The sequence below is a fragment of the Oncorhynchus gorbuscha genome, linkage group LG16 (assembly GCF_021184085.1).
Source record: "Oncorhynchus gorbuscha isolate QuinsamMale2020 ecotype Even-year linkage group LG16, OgorEven_v1.0, whole genome shotgun sequence".
Classification (NCBI taxonomy): Eukaryota; Metazoa; Chordata; class Actinopteri; order Salmoniformes; family Salmonidae; genus Oncorhynchus; species Oncorhynchus gorbuscha.
In genome coordinates, this window is record NC_060188.1 from 54958635 (window position 1) to 54980807 (window position 22173).

A 22173-nucleotide genomic window follows, 5' to 3' on the forward strand; every position below is an offset into this window, starting at 1 on the left:
GTTGGAGTAACAAAAATGAGTGGCTTGTCAGTTAGATTAATAATTTTAGTGGTACATGATGCCCCAGTATTCCTTGAATTTGTCTGCTAAAATCACTGATGATGTGCATGATTTTTTTGCAGCTTTAAATGGATGATTGCAGGACTGTCTCATCTGTTCTCTCCGATCGGTGAATATTCTTGAAGACAGACCGCACCATGCTCAAACATAAGAGCCCCCTCTATATTTGGTCTGCGAACGTCTTTGGAAGGATATGCAGTACTCTCCCCTCCTGCAGCTCAGAGATTAAAGCATTTGATCATTCCACTGTGTCATTCTTTGTAAAAATCCTGGAGATTTTGCTTACTGAGGAGATGATTACCTCTCGTTTTCCTCCCTCTCTCCCTCTCTCTAATCAGTATAAACGGTGAAGTCATACCTTCCAGGGACCTGTTTTTCGCTCTCTGGTGATGTCACCAGCAGCCAATCAACACATAGCGCTGGGCTAGGTAGAGGAGGCAGGGAGAGTCTCTTTCTAGGCCCTGGGTATATGTGTGGGGACACACTGCTGGGAGCAGTGCTTTCCCTCAGCCCCCATTATTATCTGCCTCTGTCGCCGCCAAGCAATGAAGAACACACACACACAGATCCATATAGCAAACCACCATCCAACATTACAGCAATTTTTTTGGTAACTGTAAATATGACTGTTGTCATGTTAATAGTGTTCAATGTAAGTGCCTGATTTCTCTGTACAGTAGTACAGGGGTTTGAACATCCTCCGACTGCCCAAAATGAAGCTGTTTTGCTTTCAATGTAGAATTAGACAAATGCAACGTAATTATATGATAACCATCCTCTGTTGAGTGCAAAGTGAGGTAATTAAGACAATTAAGCTATTATTTCATGTTGACCTCCAGCCAAGGTGACTGTTGAAGCATTTCATGAGTCTGAATAGGGGCATAATATGTACTTGAAAAGCTTGTGCAGTTTTCCTTTGCTTCACACCCATGAAATTGAGCCTCTTGCTGTAAACGTGAATTAAGTAATTGTCACATATCTTTTGAGTACATATTCCTGAGTGGCCGAGTTACAATTTTGATTTAAATCAGTTTGAAAATCTATGGCATGACTTGAAAATGGTAATCTAGCATTGATCTACAACCAATTTGACAGAGCTTTAAGAATTAAAAATAATAATAATGTGCAAATATTGTACAATCCAGGTGTGCAAAACTCTTAGACAAACACAAAGTGGAATAAGTCAAATGGGATGAATACTTTCTGAAGGCACTGTATATACAATATATCTGGTGTTAGGATTGATTTGCCAAGAATTTCTCTTCTCAACAAGTGTCCTTCACTTAGTTTTCCTGGTTGCTGGCATTCTTTCACCCTACTGTTTGCATGCAGTAGTGCAGAATGTGATGTGCGAAGGTTTACAAGCATCACTGTCTCTGCTGCTCCCTGACAGATATGGAAGAGGAAGCGAGACACTCCGCATTCTTTTCAACGCTTAAAGTCCTGCCTGAGTGAACCATCTTCATTTATTCACAATCTTTGTCTTTGATTTGTCCTATTCACAGAGGTTCTTGCTAGGCCCCTGACTATAGGCGTACCTACTCTAGCCAGGCAGTTCATTTCCTCCCTCCCAGTAACGGAAATTAAGAGTTGGTGAGACATTGGTCATTAAGTTACAATAACTGATCAATGATCAAGTATCAGGGCAAAACACAAACCAGCATACAACGGCTGGAGGGTACCAGGGACGTAGCACATTCCTATAGCAGGACACTGGCAGTGGGTCATCCTCATAAAGACAAACCCAATAATCCCAAGCATCCCTATGGGCCACGGGGGTGAGCAGAGCACCATTTAATTAGCCGTATTGACTGGTAAAATGAAAGCACACTTCTCTTCCGGTTGTAAAGCCAAGCCATGCGTGAATTCGTAGAGGATCAATGCTCTGGTAGAACGGATATCCCTGTGGTCAACATGTGGACACCAAGCTTCATCGTAGTAAAACCAACAACATCACGTCCTTAGTCTGTGTCTGCAGAATGATGTATTGTCAATAAGGTAGTTGAGATATGTTCCATCCAAGTTGTCACGTAGAGTAGGCCAGAAGGCTAAACTGGATAACCTAACCTCTATCAAAATAAAAAGATGGCGGAACCGCAAAAGTTCTTCTGTGCAAAGGTGTTTATTTACAAGTGAACAAAAAAACAACAGTACTGCCATCAACGTCTACCTTATGGGACAGCTTAAAAACAATGCTGCCCCATCCACAGCTCAATCCAAAACAAAAACCTCCCCATGACTGAAAGAGAGGCTCCTTTTGTAGGGCTAGCCCCTCCCCTCAGAACAATTAACCCTAATTAATTAATCAATTAACAATACAAACCTACCTTTTCCATGAACTAAACATACTAAAGGATATACATTGCAACACGGTTTTAAACAATATCACAACATAACATTTACAACATTACCTCACTACTGACTATCTTTCAATATGCCCATATGCATTACTGAGCCATTTGGGACAGGCACTATAAAGCCAACCCAATTCCCTTAGCTCGGGTCCTTTTCCAGCATACCCGGAAGCTACAGAGATGGAGAGAGAGGAACAGAACAAACAAACAATGCGCTCATCCACAACATTGATAAGTATAATTATTGTATCTCTCAAATATGAACACTGACAGGTGTGAAATGCATGCACCAAGACAGAAGTTAATTTGTGTCGACCCACATTGTTAACTTATCTTATAATGGCGCAGGGAGGAGTGAAGAATATGTGTGTGCGTTAAAGAACCAAATGCTGCCCGCGGCCAGTGACGGACTTCTACGTCACACAAGTCTAGGACATGTAAGGAAAGTGCAGTAAATAAACGTACAGACTGTCTGACTCAGCTAGGGAATATAGTGTCAAGACAAAGTGCACTGTTTCTGTTTGCTTTCCACTCAAATTTAATCAAATCAAATGTATTTATATAGCCCTTCGTACATCAGCTGATATCTCAAAGTGCTGTACAGAAACCCAGCCTAAAACCCCAAACAGCAAGCAATGCAGGTGTAGATGCACGGTGGCTAGGAAAAACTCCCTAGAAAGGCCAAAACCTAGGAAGAAACCTAGAGAGGAACCAGGCTATGTGGGGTGGCCAGTCCTCTTCTGGCTGTGCCGGGTGGAGATTATAACAGAACATGGCCAAGATGTTCAAATGTTCATAAATGACCAGTATGGTCGAATAATAATAAGGCAGAACAGTTGAAACTGGAGCAGCAGCACGGCCAGGTGGACTGGGGACAGCAAGGAGTCATCATGTCAGGTAGTCTTGAGGCATGGTCCTAGGGCTCAGGTCCTCCGAGAGAAAGAAAGAAAGAAAGAGAGAAGGAGAGAATTAGAGAACGCACACTTCGATTCACACAGGACACCGAATAGGACAGGAGAAGTACTCCAGATATAACAAACTGACCCTAGCCCCCCGACACATAAACTACTGCATCATAAATACTGGAGGCTGAGTCAGGAGGGGTCAGGAGACACTGTGGCCCCATCCGAGGACACCCCCGGACAGGGCCAAACAGGAAGGATATAACAGGAAGGATATAACACTCATTGGTCTTGGCTCAGGATGGAATTTGTTGTCGCCAATTTGAATAATGACACCCGTAGTTCATGATTCTTTGTCATCAAAAACAGGCTGCTCTATGTGAGAGAAAAGTAAACCAGGGTGGTGGAAGTGGAAGAGGCTACTAAAAAGGATGATATTCCAACTGAAAAGGAACCATGGTTGAATACAGTTCCGTAATCCTTAGTGTTTTTTTAAAAGGTTTTTAGGGATGTACCACTGTGTATATCATGTTTTGTTTTGTGATTATTGTACTTCATTAACATTTTTCAATAAGGCTTTCTAATCTTACTTTTCTCTGTGAAAAACAAACAACATGTTTGTGGTTGATGCTGACACTCTTAAGACACAATGTAGATGATATGATAATGAAAGATGACTCTCTTACTTCTAGGTTGCTTTCGGTTGGTTATTTCACCACAATTAAGTAACGTCCCTAGCTGTTTCCTAGATACTCACAATTCACTCCCCCTCTCCGTTTCCCAGGTGCCCACGGCGTGCGAGAGGAGCCCCAGTTTGTGACGGTGCGCGCTGGAGAGAATGTCATCCTGGGATGCGATGTGGCCTACCCGCTGAATGGCCAGCCCTACGTGGTGGAGTGGTTCAAGTTTGGCGTGCCCATCCCCTTCTTCATTAACTTCCGCTTCTACCCGCCTCATGTGGGCCCGGAGTATGCCGGTAATAGGACACCTCTCCCTCTTTATTAGCCCAAACCATGGATGTCAAAGTCGTTTTGCCGTTGACAAAACCAATGTAATTTTGTACACCTACAGTTGAAGTCGGAAGTTTACATACACTTAGGTTGGAGTCATTAAAACTAGATTTTCAACAACTCCACAAATGTCTTGTCAACAAACTATAGTTTTGGCAAGTTGGTTAGGACATCTACTTTGTGCATGACACACAGTAATTTTTCCAACAATTGTTTACAGACAGATTATTTCACTTATAATTCACTGTATCACAATTCCAGTGGGTCAGAAGTTTACATACACTAAGTTGACTGTGCCTTTAAACAGCTTGGAAAATTCCAGAAAATGATGTCATGGCTTTAGAAGCTTATGATAGGCTAATTGACATCATTTGAGTCATTTGGAGGTTTACCTGTGGATGTATTTCAAGGCCTACCTTAAAACTCTGTGCCTCTTTGCTTGACATCATTGTAAAATCAAAAGAAATCAGCCAATACCTCAGAAAACAAATTGTAGACCTCCACAAGTCTGGTTCATCATTGGGAGCAATTTCAAAAAGCCTGAAGGTACCACGTTCATCTGTACAAACAATAGTAAGCAAGTATAAACACCATGGGACCATGCAGCCGTCATACCACTCAGGAAGGAGACGCGTTCTGTCTCCCAGAGATGAACATACTTTGGTGCGAAAAGTGCAAATCAATCCCAGAACAACAGCAAAGGACTTTGTGAAGGTGTTGAAGGACAGGTTCAAAAGTATCTATATCCACAGTAAAACCAGTCCCATATCGACATAACCTGAAAGGCCGCTCAGCAAGGAAGGAGCCACTGCTCCAAAACCACCATAAAGAAGCCAGACTATGGTTTGCAACTGCACTTGGGGACAAAGATCATACTTTTTGGAGAAATGTCCTCTGGTCTGATGAAACAAAAATAGAACTGTTTGGCCATAATGACCATCGTTATGTTTGGAGGAAAAAGGGGGAGGATTGCAAGCCCGAAGTACACCATCCCAACCATGAAGCACGGGGGGGGGGGGGGGACATCATGTTGTGGGGATGCTTTGCTGCAGGAGGGACTGGTGCACTTCACAAAATAGATGGCATCATGAGGTAGGAACATGTTGCTTCAATATATCCACATCATCTCAAGACATCAGTCAGGAAGTTAAAGCTTGGTCGCAAATGGGTCTTCCAAATGACCCCAAGCATACTTCCAAAGTTGTGTCGCAAAATGCCTTTAGGAGAACAAAGTCAAGGTATTGGAGTGGCCATCACAAAGCCCTGACCTCAACCCTATAGAAAATTTGTGGGCAGAACTGAAAAAGCGTGTGCGAGCAGGGAGGCCAACAAACCTGACTCCGTTACACCAGCTCTGTCAGGTGGAATGGGCCAAAATTCACCCAACTTATTGTGGGAAGCTTGTGGAAGGCTACCTGAAACGTTTGACCCAAGTTAAACAATTTAAAGGCAATGTTACCAAATACTAATTGACTGTATGTAAACTTCTGATCCACTGAGAGTGTGATGAAAGGAATAAAAGCTGAAATAAGTAATTCTCTCTACTATTATTCTGACATTTCACATTCTTAAAATAAAGTGGCGATCCTAATTTACCTAAGACAGGGAATTTTTACTCTGATTAAATGTCAGGAATTGAGAAAACTGAGTTTAAATGTATTTGGCTAAGGTGTATGTAAACTTCCAACTTCAACTGTATGTAGCCTCTTTACTTACAGTAGTAATTGCCTAAAATCTTTTCTCTGAATTTGTGCCCAAGGCTGGTCTAACTGGTAACACCTCCACCTGCAACACCTGCAGTATTCAGACACGTTGACTTTTATTTTACCATAAAGGCCTATTCTAAAAATGTATTAAATACATGTTTTTCCTTATGAATCCACACGCAATACCCCATAATGACGAAGCAAAAATTGTTTTTGGGAAATGTTTGCAGATTTTAAAAAAAATATAAAACATAAATACCTTTTTTACGTAAGTATTCAGAGCCTTTGCTATGAGACTTGAAATTTAGCTCAGGTGCATCTTGTTTCCATTGATCAACCTTGTTTGTACTACTTGATTGGAGTCCATCTGTGATGATAAATTCAATCGATTGGACTTGATTTGGAAAGGCACACACCTGTCTGTATAGGGTCCCACAGTTGATAGTGCATGTCAGGGCAAATACCCAGCCATGAGGTCAAAGGAATTGTCCGTAGAGCTCCGAGACAGGATTGTGTCGAGGCACAGAACTGGGGAAGGGCACCAAAAATATCTGCATCATTGAAGGTCCCCAAGAACACAGTGACCTTTTTTATTTTATTTGACATTTATTTCACTAGGCAAGTCAGTTAAGAACAAATTATTATTTACAATGACATCTTACTGGGGAACTGTGGGTTAACTGCCTTGTTCAGGACCATAACTACAGACTTTTACCTTGTCAGCTCAGGGTTTCGATCCAGCAACCTTCCGGTTACTGGGCCAAATCTCTAACCGCTAGGCTACCTGCCACCCCCATTCTTAAATGGAAGAAATTGGAACCACCAAGAATCTTCTTAGAGATGGCTGCCTGGCCAAACTGAGCAATTGGGGGAGAAGGGCCTTGGTCAGGGAGATGACTAAGAACCCAATGGTCACTCTTACTGAGCTCCAGAGTTCCTCTGTGGAAATGGGAGAACCTTCCACGAATCAGATCTTTATGGAAGAGTGGTCAGACGGAAGCCAATCACCAGTAAAAGGCACATGACAGCCTGCTTGGAGTTTTCCAAAAGGCACGTAAAGGACTCTGACCATGAGGAACAAGATTCTCTGGTCTGATGAAACCCAGATTGAACTCTTTGGCCTGAATGCCAAGCATCACGTCTGGAGGATACCTGGCACCCTCCCTACCGTGAAGCATGGTGGTAGCAGCATATTGCTGTGGGGATGTTTTTCAGCAGCAGGTACTGGGAGACTAGTCAGGATTGAGGGAAAGATGAACAGAGCAAAGTACAGAAACATCCTTGATGAAAAACTGCTCCAGAGCGCTCACGACCTCGGACTGGGTCGAAGGTTCACCTTCCAACAGGACAACGACCCTAAGCACACTGCCAAGCTAACGCAGGAGAGGCTGCGGGACAAGTCTCTGAATGTCCTTGAGTGGCCCAGCCAGAGCCCGGACTTGAATCCAGTTGAACATCTCTGGAGATAACTGAAAATTGCTGTGCAGCGATGCTCCCCATCCAACCTGACAGCGCTTGAGAGGATGGGGGGAAAACTCCCTAAATACAGGTGTGCCAAGCTTGTAGTGTTATACACAAGAAGACTCGAAGCTCTAATCGCTGCCAAAGGTGTTTCAACAAAGTGCTGAGTAAAGGGTCTGAATACTTGTGTAAATGTGATCTTTCAGGTTTTGTTTGTTGCCAATTGTTTTTTTGTAAACTGCTTTTGCTTTGTCTTTATGAGGTATTGTGTGTAAATTGATGAGGGGGAAAACAATTTAATCCAGTTTAGAATAAGGCTGTAAAATGTGGAAAAAGTGAAGGGGTCTGAATACTTTCCAAATGCACTATAGATCTCGGCCCCGACGCAACTCTGCATTTCCCTCCCTTCCTCCCATATCATTCATATGTCAATACAAATTGACATATGAAGTTGGGAGACCAATGTTCTTTCAGATTCACAAGGTCAAGTGTGTGTAAGGAGGGAGCACGTTTGGGATTTTCACTGCAGTCCAGGGGAGGTTGTCTCCCCTCCCCTAACACCCACAGTAGGAAACAAATGTTTGGTAAGAAATATGCCTTCAGGTGCGAGAAGTGCGATACTGCTTGTGAAACACTTAACTGACTGCCACAGGAGCTTTAACTATGCGACCAAGCACACTAACAGTAATGGATGACATAATAAAGTTGTTTTTGACAGGTGTAAATGGATATAATGAATAGGAATTAAATATGTTTAAATTCATGTTGATAAAATGGATTGATGTATCATGATGTTAAAGAGAAGGGTGTCTTCTTTTTTAAAACTGGACAATAAACAACACTAGGTGACCTCTTTAACTATAAAAAAAGTATCCTGCAATGATCACAGTACATCTTCACAGTGGATCAGTAAACAATCCGCTTCCCTTTGAGTTACAATCCTGTAGAAATGACATCACTCCCATTCCATGCATTATACTGTTAATATGCCATATATAATTAGTGCGCTATAATCCCTATTTGGTCAATAGATTAGCTGCAGTCTGCATCAGATAAACACGTTCCTGTTAAAGCGTCTTTACAATGCAGAGCCGGACTCCCACAGCAAAAGCTTTTGGATTTGGAGTTGTAGGCAGTTGCTATGAATGTCCTCTTTATAATGTTTTATAAACGGATGATTATGACCGATAATCCAGCGATGTAGCAGAATGGGGAATACTGTGGCCGAATAGATAACTGAGCAGCCAAGTAGCTAGTCACTTGTGTGTGTGTGGTGTCTGTGAATCGGGACTCTTTATAATGACAGGGAACAAGAGCAGAGGAAAGGAATACATTATTGTGAGAAACAAGCGAGAAACGTGTTCCCTCAAAGGTGATTTCTATTTGTCTGAATCATGTATATAAGAAAATGTTTTGACTCATTTTATGTATTTGTATTAAGTCATTGAAACTCATCAATAGCCTTCATACAATCACTGGCCTTTGGGAAAAGAACAGACAATCTCTCAGAATAGCGGTGCTGATTTGAATTAGCTGTGGACAATCAGTTGTGGGAGAATACCCACCCAGGTGTTATGCCATTGCACTTCAAACAGAAGCTGAAAGGCAGCCTCCAGACCAAAGATGCGTATCGGTAGAGGTGACTGGTCAAAAGTGCTTTGGACTTTTTTCCCCCTTCGAAATCTGGAACATTACAGCATCGATACGGAGCGGAGACCGAAAGGGGATGTGCTCATTTTACTGAGCATGTCAGTTAAAAAAAATACAAATAATAATGTCTCAGACGTTGCCAGGGACAGGATATGCAATTTTTATGGTCGGTCCTGACCGCGAACGTTAATTAGAGAGCGGCTGAGGATTTCTACCTCTGGCCAAAGTCAGAGCAGTTCTGTCGGTTAGGTTACACCAGCATCTACTGTACAACCGGGTACACCACACTCCGGAGACACAGCATGGATCATATGTATTGCTCCTTATTTTATTAGGTTGAAGCTGCAAACTAAATCCCCGTTTTAGAGAATCATAATCAACAAAAGCATTATTTGTTTCAAGTTTTATCAAGTTTAAAGTTGTATTTGTCACATGCACAAGCACAGTGAAATGCTTAACTTGCGAGCCCAGCCGAACAGTGTATAATTCAATATAAAAAATAAATGTTTTGCACAAGAAATAAGGCAGGCAGGGATTAGGAGAAAGTGACTGCAGGATAAATATAATAACAGTAAACAGTATGGCAGCAGCGTAAGTGGTGTGTGGATGTGTGTATTGTGGTGAGTTTGTGTGTGTGCAACAGTGTAAGTGTAGGCGTGATAGTTCTGTAGCTCAGTTGGTAGAGCATGGCGCTTGTAACGCCAGGGTAGTGGGTTCGATTCCCGGGACCACCCATACGTAGAATGTATGCACACATGACTGTAAGTCGCTTTGGATAAAAGCGTCTGCTAAATGGCATATATTATTATTATTATTATTATTATAGTTGGATATACATGTAGACAGGGCTGAAAGTTGACTGGTAGCAGGAATATATAAATCCTTATGGTAATATACTAATAAACAGGAGTAATAATGTAGCAGGATAAATGGATGGATACTAATGGTAATGGGAATCAATAATCATTTTAGCAGCAGCGTAGGTGTGAGGGGGAGCAGTAGTTGTTAGCCATTTAACAGTCTTATGGCCAGGGGATAGAAGCTTTTTAAGAGTCTGTTGGTCTGAGCCTTGATCCACCAGTACTGCCTGCCAGATGGGAGCATGGAGAACAGTCCATGTCTCGGGTGGCTGAAGTCTTTGGCAATTTTTTTATGCATTTCTCAGACACATGCACGTCCTGGATGGCTGGCAGCTCACCCCCAGTGATGCCCTGAGCCGTCCCCACCACCCTCTGTAGGACATTCCGGTCGAGGGCTGTGCAGTTGCCATACCAGACGGTGATACAACCAGTCAGGATGCTCTCGATGGTGCAGCTGTAAAAGTTCCTAAGGATCTGAGGGGCGGTGCCAAGTTGTTTCTGCCTTCTTCACGGCTATGCTGGCGTGAGAAGACCTGGTTAAGTCCTCAGTGATGTGGACACCGAAGAACTTGAAGCTCTTGACCCTCTCCCCTGTGTCCCTGTCAGATGTGGTTGTGATTAAAAGCATTTTACTCGATCAAAGATGCCAATCATATGGACAGTGTTTTACTGCGCCAAGGGACAAATAATTGAAGGTGGTAGAACCATTTTCAATCTTCTAAAATAGCTTCCAGCCTTTATCTCTAGATGGTAGGTGTCTTTTTTGTTTTTTTCAAGGGATATATGCTGCTCCTTTAAAATCTTCCCTGGTGCTGTTTTTAGACTGCTCCTCGTACCCTCGTACAAATTACATTTGACAGTCCTCACTACCGCCAATTTCTCCCTGCTGCGCTACAGTAGCTACAGAACAGGGGCCTTTTTCAATTTGTGCTACTGCGAAGCTCTAGTCGTCGCTCGCTAACTGACAGCCACCTCCCACAGTGAGGATGGAACAGCGCCAGAACAGATTGATGGTCAGTGTCAAGGCTAGAGTTCAATACCATTTCTTATTCACACAGTGGCCTGAGTTGTGCCTGTTGTAGATTGGACTGGTGCTTTTTTTTGCCACAGTGAGCACTGAGGGGGCAATGCTTCCTCTGGTTGAGAGACTGCCCTCTGCCTGTCGTGCCAACAGAGTGTGGCTTTGTTTCTGGGTCGTGTCATAGCCACCCCAAGCCAATGAAAAGTGTGTGTGTACTGGCAGCATGGCATTTCCACTTTGTCCGAGAGTGGAATATTAATCACTGGTGTTTGGCTTGTCCCATTAGGAGCTACAGAGTCTGTTTGTCACATGCCGTACTCTGGGCCTAAATGAGACCTCAATTCAAACACCATCGACTTGGGTCATGTCTGCATTTGACTGTCTTCATAAACAATGTGATACACTGCCTGCCTTTGACTGCAAATGGATTAAGATTGCTTCTGAAAGGAACTTTGTCGTTGCTGATGGTTAATGTAGCAGAAAAAAACAGATCCCCCAAAATAACCCAACATATGGAATGTTCCAACCTTCATCCCCTTGCAATTCCTGAGAACTTTGCTGTCGGAGATTGCACATGGTAACCTTAGACCAGGGTCAATGTTTTTCTATCAGAATATCAATGGGAACCCCAAACTGATGACTTTCCTTACACTTGCCCTAATACCAAGCCAAACCTCATAGTACTGATATCTCTCCCTAGACTCTCTGTTTCTGTAAAAACAAACACATTTTTGGATCAGGCATCTTCTGCTGAATCCAAAAGATTGTGTTACTCTTGTTTCAACCAAAAAGAGCCACAGTAACGGTTACATTTACTGTAGAAAAGAACAAAGGCAGTCCACCGAGCAGAGGGCTGTACATACCTATACCTAATCTCCCAGCATGTCCCCCAAACTTGTTACTATCTTTAACCTAAATGTCTGTGTAGTTTCCCCTCTGTCCCCCCCCCCCCTTTATCACCCAGATAAAAATACAGCTGAATTTTAAAGCTCTCCTTCCTTTCTAATTGCCCGGCAGGCTGTGGCCCAGTTCTCCTTCTGCAGTATCGATCTCAAACACTGAAAAAATATTTGTTACTTTGCTCAGAGGAGAGAGCCAACCCGCAACCACAGCGACGCTCCCTTATCTACTAGAAGAATCTCCAAGTTAGGCCAATAAAAAGAGAGTGGCATCGGTATTGCCCCTCTTCCGTCAAAGTTCTTTAGCAGAGAGGCCTCCCAAGTGGCGCAGAGTTTTAAGGCACATCATCAAAGTGCTAGAGGCGTCACTACAGATCCAAGTTCGATCCTGGGTTGTCGCAGCCTGCAGTGACCGGGAGACCCATCAGGTGGCGCACAATTGACCCAGCGTCGTCCAGGTTAATGAAGCGTTTGGCCAGCCGGAATGTCCATGTATTCGCCCCCCTTGAACTTTGCGACCTTTTGCCACATTTCAGGCTTCAAACATAAAGATATAAAACTGTATTTTTTTGTGAAGAATCAACAACAAGTGGGACACAATCATGAAGTGGAACGACATTTATTGGATATTTCAAACTTTTTTAACAAATCAAAAACTGAAAAATTGGCCGTGCAAAATTATTCAGCCCCCTTAAGTTAATACTTTGTAACGCCACCTTTTGCTGTGATTACAGCTGTAAGTCGCTTGGGGTATGTCTCTATCAGTTTTGCACATCGAGAGACTGACATTTTTTCCCATTCCTCCTTGCAAAACAGCTCGAGCTCAGTGAGGTTGGATGGAGAGCATTTGTGAACAGCAGTTTTCAGTTCTTTCCACAGATTCTCGATTGGATTCAGGTCTGGACTTTGACTTGGCCATTCTAACACCTGGATATGTTTATTTTTGAACCATTCCATTGTAGATTTTGCTTTATGTTTTGGATCATTGTCTTGTTGGAAGACAAATCTCCGTCCCAGTCTCAGGTCTTTTGCAGACTCCATCAGGTTTTCTTCCAGAATGGTTCTGTATTTGGCTCCATCCATCTTCCCATCAATTTTAACCATCTTCCCTGTCCCTGTCCCCATGGTGTGTTCAGCGTGATGAGCTGTGTTGCTTTTACGCCAAACATAACGTTTTGCATTGTTGCCAAAAAGTTCAATTTTGGTTTCATCTGACTAGAGCACCTTCTTCCACATGTTTGGTGTGTCTCCCAGGTGGCTTGTGGCAAACTTTAAACGACACTTTTTATGGATCTCTTTAAGAAATGGCTTTCTTCTTGCCACTCTTCCATAAAGGCCAGATTTGTGCAATATACGACTGATTGTTGTCCTATGGACAGAGTGTCCCACCTCAGCTGTAGATCTCTGCAGTTCATCCAGAGTGATCATGGGCCTCTTGGCTGCATCTCTGATCAGTCTTCTCCTGGTATGAGCTGAAAGTTTAGAGGGACGGCCAGGTCTTGGTAGATTTGCAGTGGTCTGATACTCCTTCCATTTCAATATTATCGCTTGCACAGTGCTCATTGGGATGTTTAAAGCTTGGGAAATCTTTTTGTATCCAAATCCGGCTTTAAACTTCTTCACAACAGTATCTCGGACCTGCCTGGTGTGTTCCTTGTTCTTCATGATGCTCTCTGCGCTTTTAACAGACCTCTGAGACTATCACAGTGCAGGTGCATTTATACGGAGACTTGATTACACACAGGTGGATTGTATTTATCATCATTAGTCATTTAGGTCAACATTGGATCATTCAGAGATCCTCACTGAACTTCTGGAGAGAGTTTGCTGCACTGAAAGTAAAGGGGCTGAATAATTTTGCACGCCCAATTTTTCAGTTTTTTGATTTGTTAAAGTTTGAAATATCCAATAAATGTCGTTCCACTTCATGATTGTGTCCCACTTGTTGATTCTTCACAAAAAAATACAGTTTTATATCTTTATGTTTGAAGCCTGAAATGTGGCAAAAGGTCGCAAAGTTCAAGGGGGCCGAATACTTTCGCAAGGCACTGTATATACATTTAGACATATGGTAGATACAGATATAAACATGTGCATGTACAGACACTGACAATCAGACCTGAGGAAAGACACACATGCTATTATGATGACAAAAACGATGGATAGACACTGCATACTTGCACACAGTCTAGGAAAAAAAGTGGTTCAGTGGTTCTATTAATAATTATTTCCTATTCACCCTGTTTCTCACTTTACTTCACTTGATATAACCTGGTGTGTTGCATACAGGGGATATAGTCAGCCCAAATGGATGTCACTCAAACACATTGACTCTGGGGACCGCGTAGTGAGCTGTGGAGCGCTTTGATGATGTTGCTCTTGTGGGCCGTTGTGCCCTCAAAGACCTTTGTGTTGCCCATATCGTCGGCCGCCATCTGTTATGAGCGGACGCTAGTTTGCCGAGAGCAAATCATAAATCCCCCTCCCCCTCCCTTTCCCTGCTTGACCCGTAAAGAGTGAAAGCTGCTGTGACACTCTGGGCTGCTACTCAACTCCCGTAGTCTTAAAGCTTGGACCCACAAAGGATACTGAATGCCAAGAGGTACTTGGCATCTCTGCCTAGTGTCGGCAGTCAACTTTTTGTTGTTCACATAGCACGGATTGCCCACCGATCAGCCTCGTTAAAATACTCCAGACCACAAGGTGGCAGTAGCTTTAAGCTATCGATTTGTTTGGCTTGTACCTGCTGTAGATAGCTAATGCTAGCTAACTAGCAAGCTGCACTAATGTTGTTTCTAGCGAACTAGAATGTGTACCAAGCCCTTGTTGATTCCAGCCAGATGGCCACAACTACACTACCGTATGTGGACACTTTCTTGTCAAACACTTTTTTTTCATCCAAACTCCAGTGCATTAATATGGAGTTGGTCCCGCTTTTACTGCTATAACAGTTTCCACTCTTCTGGGAAGGCTTTCCACTAGATGTTGGGACATTGCTGAGGGGACTTGCTTTTTCCTTGTAACTCTTGTCAGCTCCCCCAGGTTTGTCGGTACCAGGTTGGTTCACAGCATGTGCATCTTTTGTTCTAGCAAGAGAAGGAATGGCCTTCTACTCAGGGCCGATGCCAGAACGAATCAGTTGGATGGGCATTTGATTTCCATAGAGGGGCACGTTTCTTATACGTTTTTTTTTTTAAATGGGTTTTATAGTAAGCACGTCATTTAACTGTCACAAAAAAAATGTATTACCTTTTAATGTGGCATTAACACAACCAATCATTATGGTTTCATCTGATTGTCAAACAAATACCAAGATGTAGGCTACCTTCGCATGTTCGTCCCAAAAAATCTTTCATCCAAACAAACTGTGCCCTCGCTGACTTTCCTTTTAATTCGCAACTGGCTGAAACACACCGGAGAACAGCGCCCTTTTGCCTTACTATATGTATCACATGTATTTGATGCTGTCTGGCCAAAAATGCTTCCTCTTTCTGGACAGACAGCATCAGATACATGGGCTACATATACTGAGACAGAGGGGCGCTGTTTAGCTCGCTCTGGTGTTTTATCTGAGATTGATGTGTCTTTCTGTCAGCGGGCGTCTCGGTCAAATAAATTAGCAATATTAAAATATTTTTGTTGGATGGGTAAGGAGGTACGGTAGGGCGAGCCAGGCCCCCTAAGGCTGACACAAAATGCTTGCCCTGCTCCTACTTTGCTAAGTACTAATTGGCAGTCAGATTTCTCGAGTGTCTGACCCCTTAGTGTTATGATGGATTCAGATGGGGCAGGCTCTCGTGGCTCTGTTTCTGTGGGTCTGGTAGGGTGTTGGGGTTCGGAACCGCATCCTGCTTGCGCGACCCAAAATTAAACAAGTCCATCTAACGACGTTCCTTCCGCTTTTATAGACCAAAACGGGAACTTGTTCTCAACTAGCCTACCTGGTTAAATAAAGGTGAAATAAATAAAAAATTATACCGGGTATCTTCTTTTCATCTGGCATGTAAACCTCATTGCTATCTAGCAGGCAAACTTCACTTGGGAGAATACTAAAACCATTTAATCTTGCCAATCTTGACCCCTGGGAGCTATGCCTTATGCTAGCTGGCTGAATAATGAGGGGCTTTTATTATTATTATTCTAGTTATTTCACCAAAGGCTATTTACTCACATCACTTCTGTTCAAACTTATGTAAATCGGGGTTAGTTCGTGTGCTAAAATGGCTGTTATTATTACATATCATGTCCATGTACGCTTGCTACTGTAACTACATAGGGTGCTCTCGGACTGGCATTGAACAGTTTGTGGCTATTGTGGCTACTGCCCGTCCAGTCCATCCAGTCGTGTACTTTTTTCACAAAAATGCTTCAGTGAGTAAGAGATGCCCTACTGGCTCACAGACTGGGTTAATTAATAATAATAATAATAATATATGCCATTTAGCAGACGCTTTTATCCAAAGCGACTTACAGTCATGTGTGCATACATTCTACGTATGGGTGGTCCCGGGAATCGAAATTACTCATCCTTGTGCTAGCAAAAATAAAAAAATATGTATTTTTAACCCAAGCCCAGTGGCCCGGTAAAAAAAGTATACTGTATACTGGCTATGTTTCCTGGTTTGACCCCTCTTATTAATCTCTCCCTCCTTCCTTCCCGTCCTTCCCCCAGGCAGAGCCAGTCTGCACGGCAAATCTTCTCTGCGGATTGAGAAGGTGCGTTCAGACGACCAGGGCTGGTATGAGTGTAAGGTCCTGATGCTGGAGCAGCAGTACCACACCTTTCACAACGGCAGCTGGGTGCACCTCACAGTCAACGGTGAGTTTGGTGGATGACACACACACACACACACACACACACACACACACACACACACACACACACACACACACACACACACACACACACACACACACACACACACACACACACACACACACACACACACACACACACACACACACACACACATATGCACACCCACACACTCTTTCTCTTTGTCTCTCTCCATCATTCACTCGTACACACACGTACACATACTCCATCACTCTCTCATACACACACATGCAACCCCCCCACATGCAGACATCTGTTGCTGTGGCAACAGACACCACAGACAGACACACGGCCTCCCCCGGTCCCTGGTCACAGCACATTAGCTCAGTGTCATCAGTGCTGTATGACTTACCCGGAGCTCTGGAGAGGAGCCAGTCATTTAGGCCCCGGGCCCCTCTGCTTTGCCACTGTCACACCTCTGCTAGACTAACCAAAATGGATTCACTGCAGCAGCTGTTGGACTGGCTGGACACCCCAGCCCTGACTGCTTTGGTTGGGATGAATGTCGTATAATGAGACTGTAGTTATCAACATAGCAAGTGAGTTTGGCTTTGTCAATGGGTCTTTGATGCAGCTGATTCTGTTTTTTTGGAGAGTGGTTTCATTCGGTACAATGGATTCAGTCATGGGCTGTTTTGTCTACAGAGTAGATTTACTCTCTTGTGGTGGATGTTTTGTGTGGGACAGGCTTGGGTTGTATACTTATTCCAAGTATTATTTGAGAAAGTTGAAGGGCACTTGAGTTAGTTTGCCTGGCCTGCAGAGTTGCACTTTTTGGACTCCATTGCTTCAAGTCCACCTCAAGTACATGTAATATTTGCAATATGTATTCGACTTGGTAATATGTCTGACATGTGATAGCTGCAGGAGTCCTACGTAGTCATACATGGTAGCTGGGTTGCTGAGATAAGTAAAAACATTGTTGTCCACTACCAGAATGCACGTTGAGGATTTGTGTGCTCAATAAAGTGTTGCGCTGTGTGAAACAACAAATAAACTCAGTTCAATCATGCCTCCTCTGTGTGCTGGAAGAATGGTATTTTTAACTGATCCAGGAAACCAGTTTTGATAGAACAAAGCCCTTGACTATTGTGGCTGTCCTTGAATTCTGTGTTTGTCTAAAGCAAAACTTACCTGAGCATAAACTCCTCTTGATCCTGATCAGTAAGATTAGTTCCGAGATCAAATCAATGGATTAAATGTGGACACTGCCCTAACCGCAACTGTAGCCAGCCACTGTGTGTGTGTGTGTGTGTGTGTGTTTGTCTGGGCATGTACTGTATGTGTATGCACGTGCCTGTTTGCAGTGACGGCATGCCTATTTGTGTACTCGGAGGCCCCTCTTAAATCTGTCTGCTTAGCATCGACGTAGTGGATTGTTGCCAGGTCAGTGTACCAGCTGAGTCCCTTTTGACTAGGCACTGATAGCAGGGGCTCCGTTTAGCCCTGGCAGCAGGTTTAGAGCGCCTCACCTTATTAAGAGTGAGAAGTTATCAATTGGTTAAGCCGACGTCACACCTCTGCAACTTTATGCTAACGCTAACCCACGCTGGTGAAGTTCATGTGAAAACTGGTAGTTGGTCCAACTAGTTGGCTAACCTGTCAGTGGATAATGTATATCACTTTCAAATGCATTTTCCATTTCTTGAAGTGCCATTAGCGTTTCATTAGACACCACGTGTTTCATATGCAAAATCCTCAAAGAAGGTACGGTATGAAAAACGAACAAACCCAAAGGAGTTGTGTAGTCGAGCAGCATTGTCGAGTCCCACGTTTGATGTCATTGGGACTAGACAGAGATGTCAATCTTCAAGTAGGTAAATGGAATCAACTCCAAGCACTTCAATCGGCACCGTGGCGACGGCCCTGTGTTCTAGAATTTTTTATGAGATGCCACTCAAAGAACTCATTACCATCCCTTCCAACATTGTGACTGCCTGCCTCCTGCCTGCTTCCTGCCTGCCTCTTGCCTTCAAATAACACAGCAAAATGCCTTATGTAATGCCATGAATATATTTATGGCGCCTCGTGCTGCCAGAACTCTCTCAGGGTTTGGGCCAGGCGCATAATGATGATGGATAAAGCAGCAACCTTTGCTTGTTGTGCCTTGGTCGTCTCGGTTGTCAGGACGCTATTTGGGGAACGTTCTTAATTAGCAGTTAGCTTCAGTAGCGTTGAGGGAGTGAGTTACAATTGGTTGGGCAATGGTTGAGTCTGTTGTGATGCTGTGATATTCCTCGCCCCTCCCGCACCCTGTCAACCAAGGTGTGAGCCACGTGACATATGAGGGAAGGGGAGAGTGGTTGGTGGGAATGATGTCATGGCTAGCTTCTCTGTGTAGAGTTTAGGATTTTAGGATCCAGATAAGCTGATCCTAGAACTGTGCTTGCTGTGCGCATACATGGAGGACATGGGGTGACTTGAAGGACATAGGCTTCACTTCAGTCACATTGGGTCTGATACAGTATGTGAATAACCCTACAGTGCTGTTCAGCGATCTGAAGCTCCACCGGTGCCTCTCTTTCTCTGACAGTGCAGCCTCCTATGCCCTTTAGGTGATTCTCTCTGGTTCAGATCCCCAAGGCTTGGTTCCTACACCCCCAAAAATAGCTCTCATCCCTCCATCCCTCCTTTGCAGCAGAGATCTGCAATGCATATAAGCTGCACAGCTTCTCTATATCCTGTCTCTCTCCATCGCACCATCGCTCCATTGCTCTCTTTCTCGCTCTCTCACGTGCTCTCTCACTCTATCGCACTCTCGCTCTATTTCTCTCTCTGTTGTGTTCACTTTATCTCTAGTTCTCTCTTACTCTATCGCTCTCTCGCTCTATTTCTCTCTCTCTAGTTCTCTCTCACACAGCACTCTAGAAAAAAGGAAAAGGGGATGAAATGTTTTTTTTAAATGTCTCCACTCGTGCTCTGAAAACAGATTTACACATGACCCCTAGCCACTGTTTATCCCTATAGGATTAAATAAACAACCCAGACTGGAGGAGCAATGGCCCAATAATCTGCATAATGTTCCTTGCAACTTTGATGCAAAGAATGAAGACTGAGGAATCCAAAATGATGATAATAACCTACTTTATTTCAGTAGCACTCGTCCTATACTAGAGGAGACGTATTCACTTTGGTACAAGCGACATGTGAGGAGCTTTTACAATGAAAAGGGACCAACTGTACAAAAACACATTACTTTTCAAATGTGTAGAACAACTTGAAAGGAAGGATGAAAAGAAAGAGGAGGAATGAAAAGTAACAGGTATTGGAGTGGGCTTGGAGCAGTGCTGCCACATCAGAACATGATGCCTCGCAGAGTGGGAGGTTTTTCAGTACTGTCATGCTTCAAAGTGGAAGGGACCATTACTCACAACAACCCACTTGCATCAGTTCCCCAGGCACACTCGACAAACTACCCCTCTTATCCAAACAAATGGTTCCTTCCTTCCTCCTCTGCAGCTTAATTATGAAAGCATTACAGCAGCACACTTTGAGATTGTACCACCCTCTAACTACCTCTTAAAGGGGTAGTTCACCCAAAATTCTAATGTGTCCAATTTTTCTATTGTATTTGGTTAACTATCCTTTCAATTAAGAGAACTGGGAATAGATCTGAGAGCGTACACTTTTTATTTGCTTTTCGGGCAAATAGAGGAGTTCTGTGTTTGATCTCATATAGCTAACTTGCCAAGCTTCTTCCCCTTTTCTTTGGTTGCACCCCTTCCATACAATAAAATAAGGAACTGGCTGTTCTGGGAGGACATCCTTCATGGATATCTCCTCTAGTAGTTATTTTTATGCTTCCAGCAAACATTGAGAACCAACAGTGGAATTCTAGTGCATCAAAACAGTTTTCCCTACTATATTCTACACTTGTGTTTCTCGGTTACCTGTTATAGCCTATCATATTGTAGTAGAGCTTTTTTCAATTATGTTTGTGATGGTCCTTGATTCTTCCTGTGCAGACTTATCGGCCAGAGTCCACTTGAGTGCTCTCTTTCACCACAAGGCTATTTGAATCCAGAGGCGTCATGCCCATGGGGCACGTGATTTTTTTTTTGTCTTCAGAAAATAAAACAAAACAATTATTTTATGAAGTTGACTTTAGGTAACCCAGATGTTCTCAATCGCCCAAGCTTATAACCAACTACCAAGAACCCATTTCAGGCTAGAGTAGCAATCAAATTAGATTAGCTAGCTTATCTAACTATCTCAACTGACATGCCTGCCTGCAAGGTTGGTAGACCTTGGAAAAGTAATCAATAACTAAATGTACTGAATAAGACTCATGTTCCTTTCAATATTTTACCCAGATTTTAGCAGAGATGCAGAAAAGCATATTTCATTTCTTTAAATAAAAAGAACCACCAGTCAGGAGGATACAGACATGTAATTAGGCATAATGATTATGACTCGAGATTGCAGAAAATACTTTCAGGTGTTTGAAAAATGAAAAATTCTACAACTTAAGGATGGGGAGCCCCTCCGGACCACCCCGCAGCCATCTTAATCTACTTTGTGCCCCCTCAGAACTTGAGGGTGCATGCCGCCGGTGTTTGAATCCCTCTTAATTGTGCATTTGTGGTTTTCAATGCGATAGTCATTTAGAGCATTGAGTTATTGAGTACAACAATCAAAACACATTTTATACGTCACATGCTTTGTGAAGTGTGGACTAACAATGATTTGCTTACTTAGCCGTTAGCTTCAGTAGCGTTGAGGGAGTGAGTTACAATTGGTTGTCGACTTCACACACACCTAATCTTACCAACAATGCAGAGAGAAATAATAGAAAAGTAATAACATTTAATAATAAATATATGGGGTACCAATACCGAGTGTTCCTAGACGTTTCCACTTCAAAATAACAGCGTTTGAATTGACCGGGGCAGCTCCAGCAGGGCAGAAATTTGACGAACTGACTTGTTGGAAAGGTGGCATCCTATGACGGTGCCACGTTGAAAGTCACTGAGCTCTTCAGTAAGGCCATTCTACTGCCAATGTTTTTTCTGTGGAAATTGCATGGCGGTGTACTTGATTTTATACACTTGTCAGCAACGGGTATGGCTGAAATTGCTGTATCCACTCATTTGAAGGGGTGTCTACATACTTTTCTATACAGTTGAAGTTGGAAGTTGACATACACTTTAGCCAAAAACATTTTTTTTCAAAATTCCTGACATTTAATCAGAGTAAAAATTCCCTGTCTTAGGTAAGTTAGGATCGCCACTTTATTTTAAGAATGTGAAATGTCAGAATAATACACAGAATAATACACATAATAATAGTAGAGAGAATTACTTATTTCAGCTTTTAGTTCTTTCATCTCATTCTCAGTGGATCAGTTTACACTCAATTAGTATTTGGTAGCTGTAACGACGTTCGTCTGTTGAAGAAAGAGCGTCGGACCAAA

General features: G+C 43.1%; 1 protein-coding gene across 3 annotated transcripts in view; it reads left to right on the forward strand.

The window, feature by feature from the left end:
* Positions 1–22173, forward strand: part of igsf9bb (immunoglobulin superfamily, member 9Bb) — a 195939-nt gene that overhangs the window by 51856 nt on the left and 121910 nt on the right. For all 3 annotated transcript variants that reach the window (XM_046307239.1, XM_046307240.1, XM_046307241.1), the window contains exons 2-3: positions 4101–4292; positions 16596–16742. In XM_046307239.1, coding sequence (XP_046163195.1) covers positions 4101–4292; positions 16596–16742 — 339 coding nt within the window. The remainder of the gene's footprint in view (positions 1–4100; positions 4293–16595; positions 16743–22173) is intronic.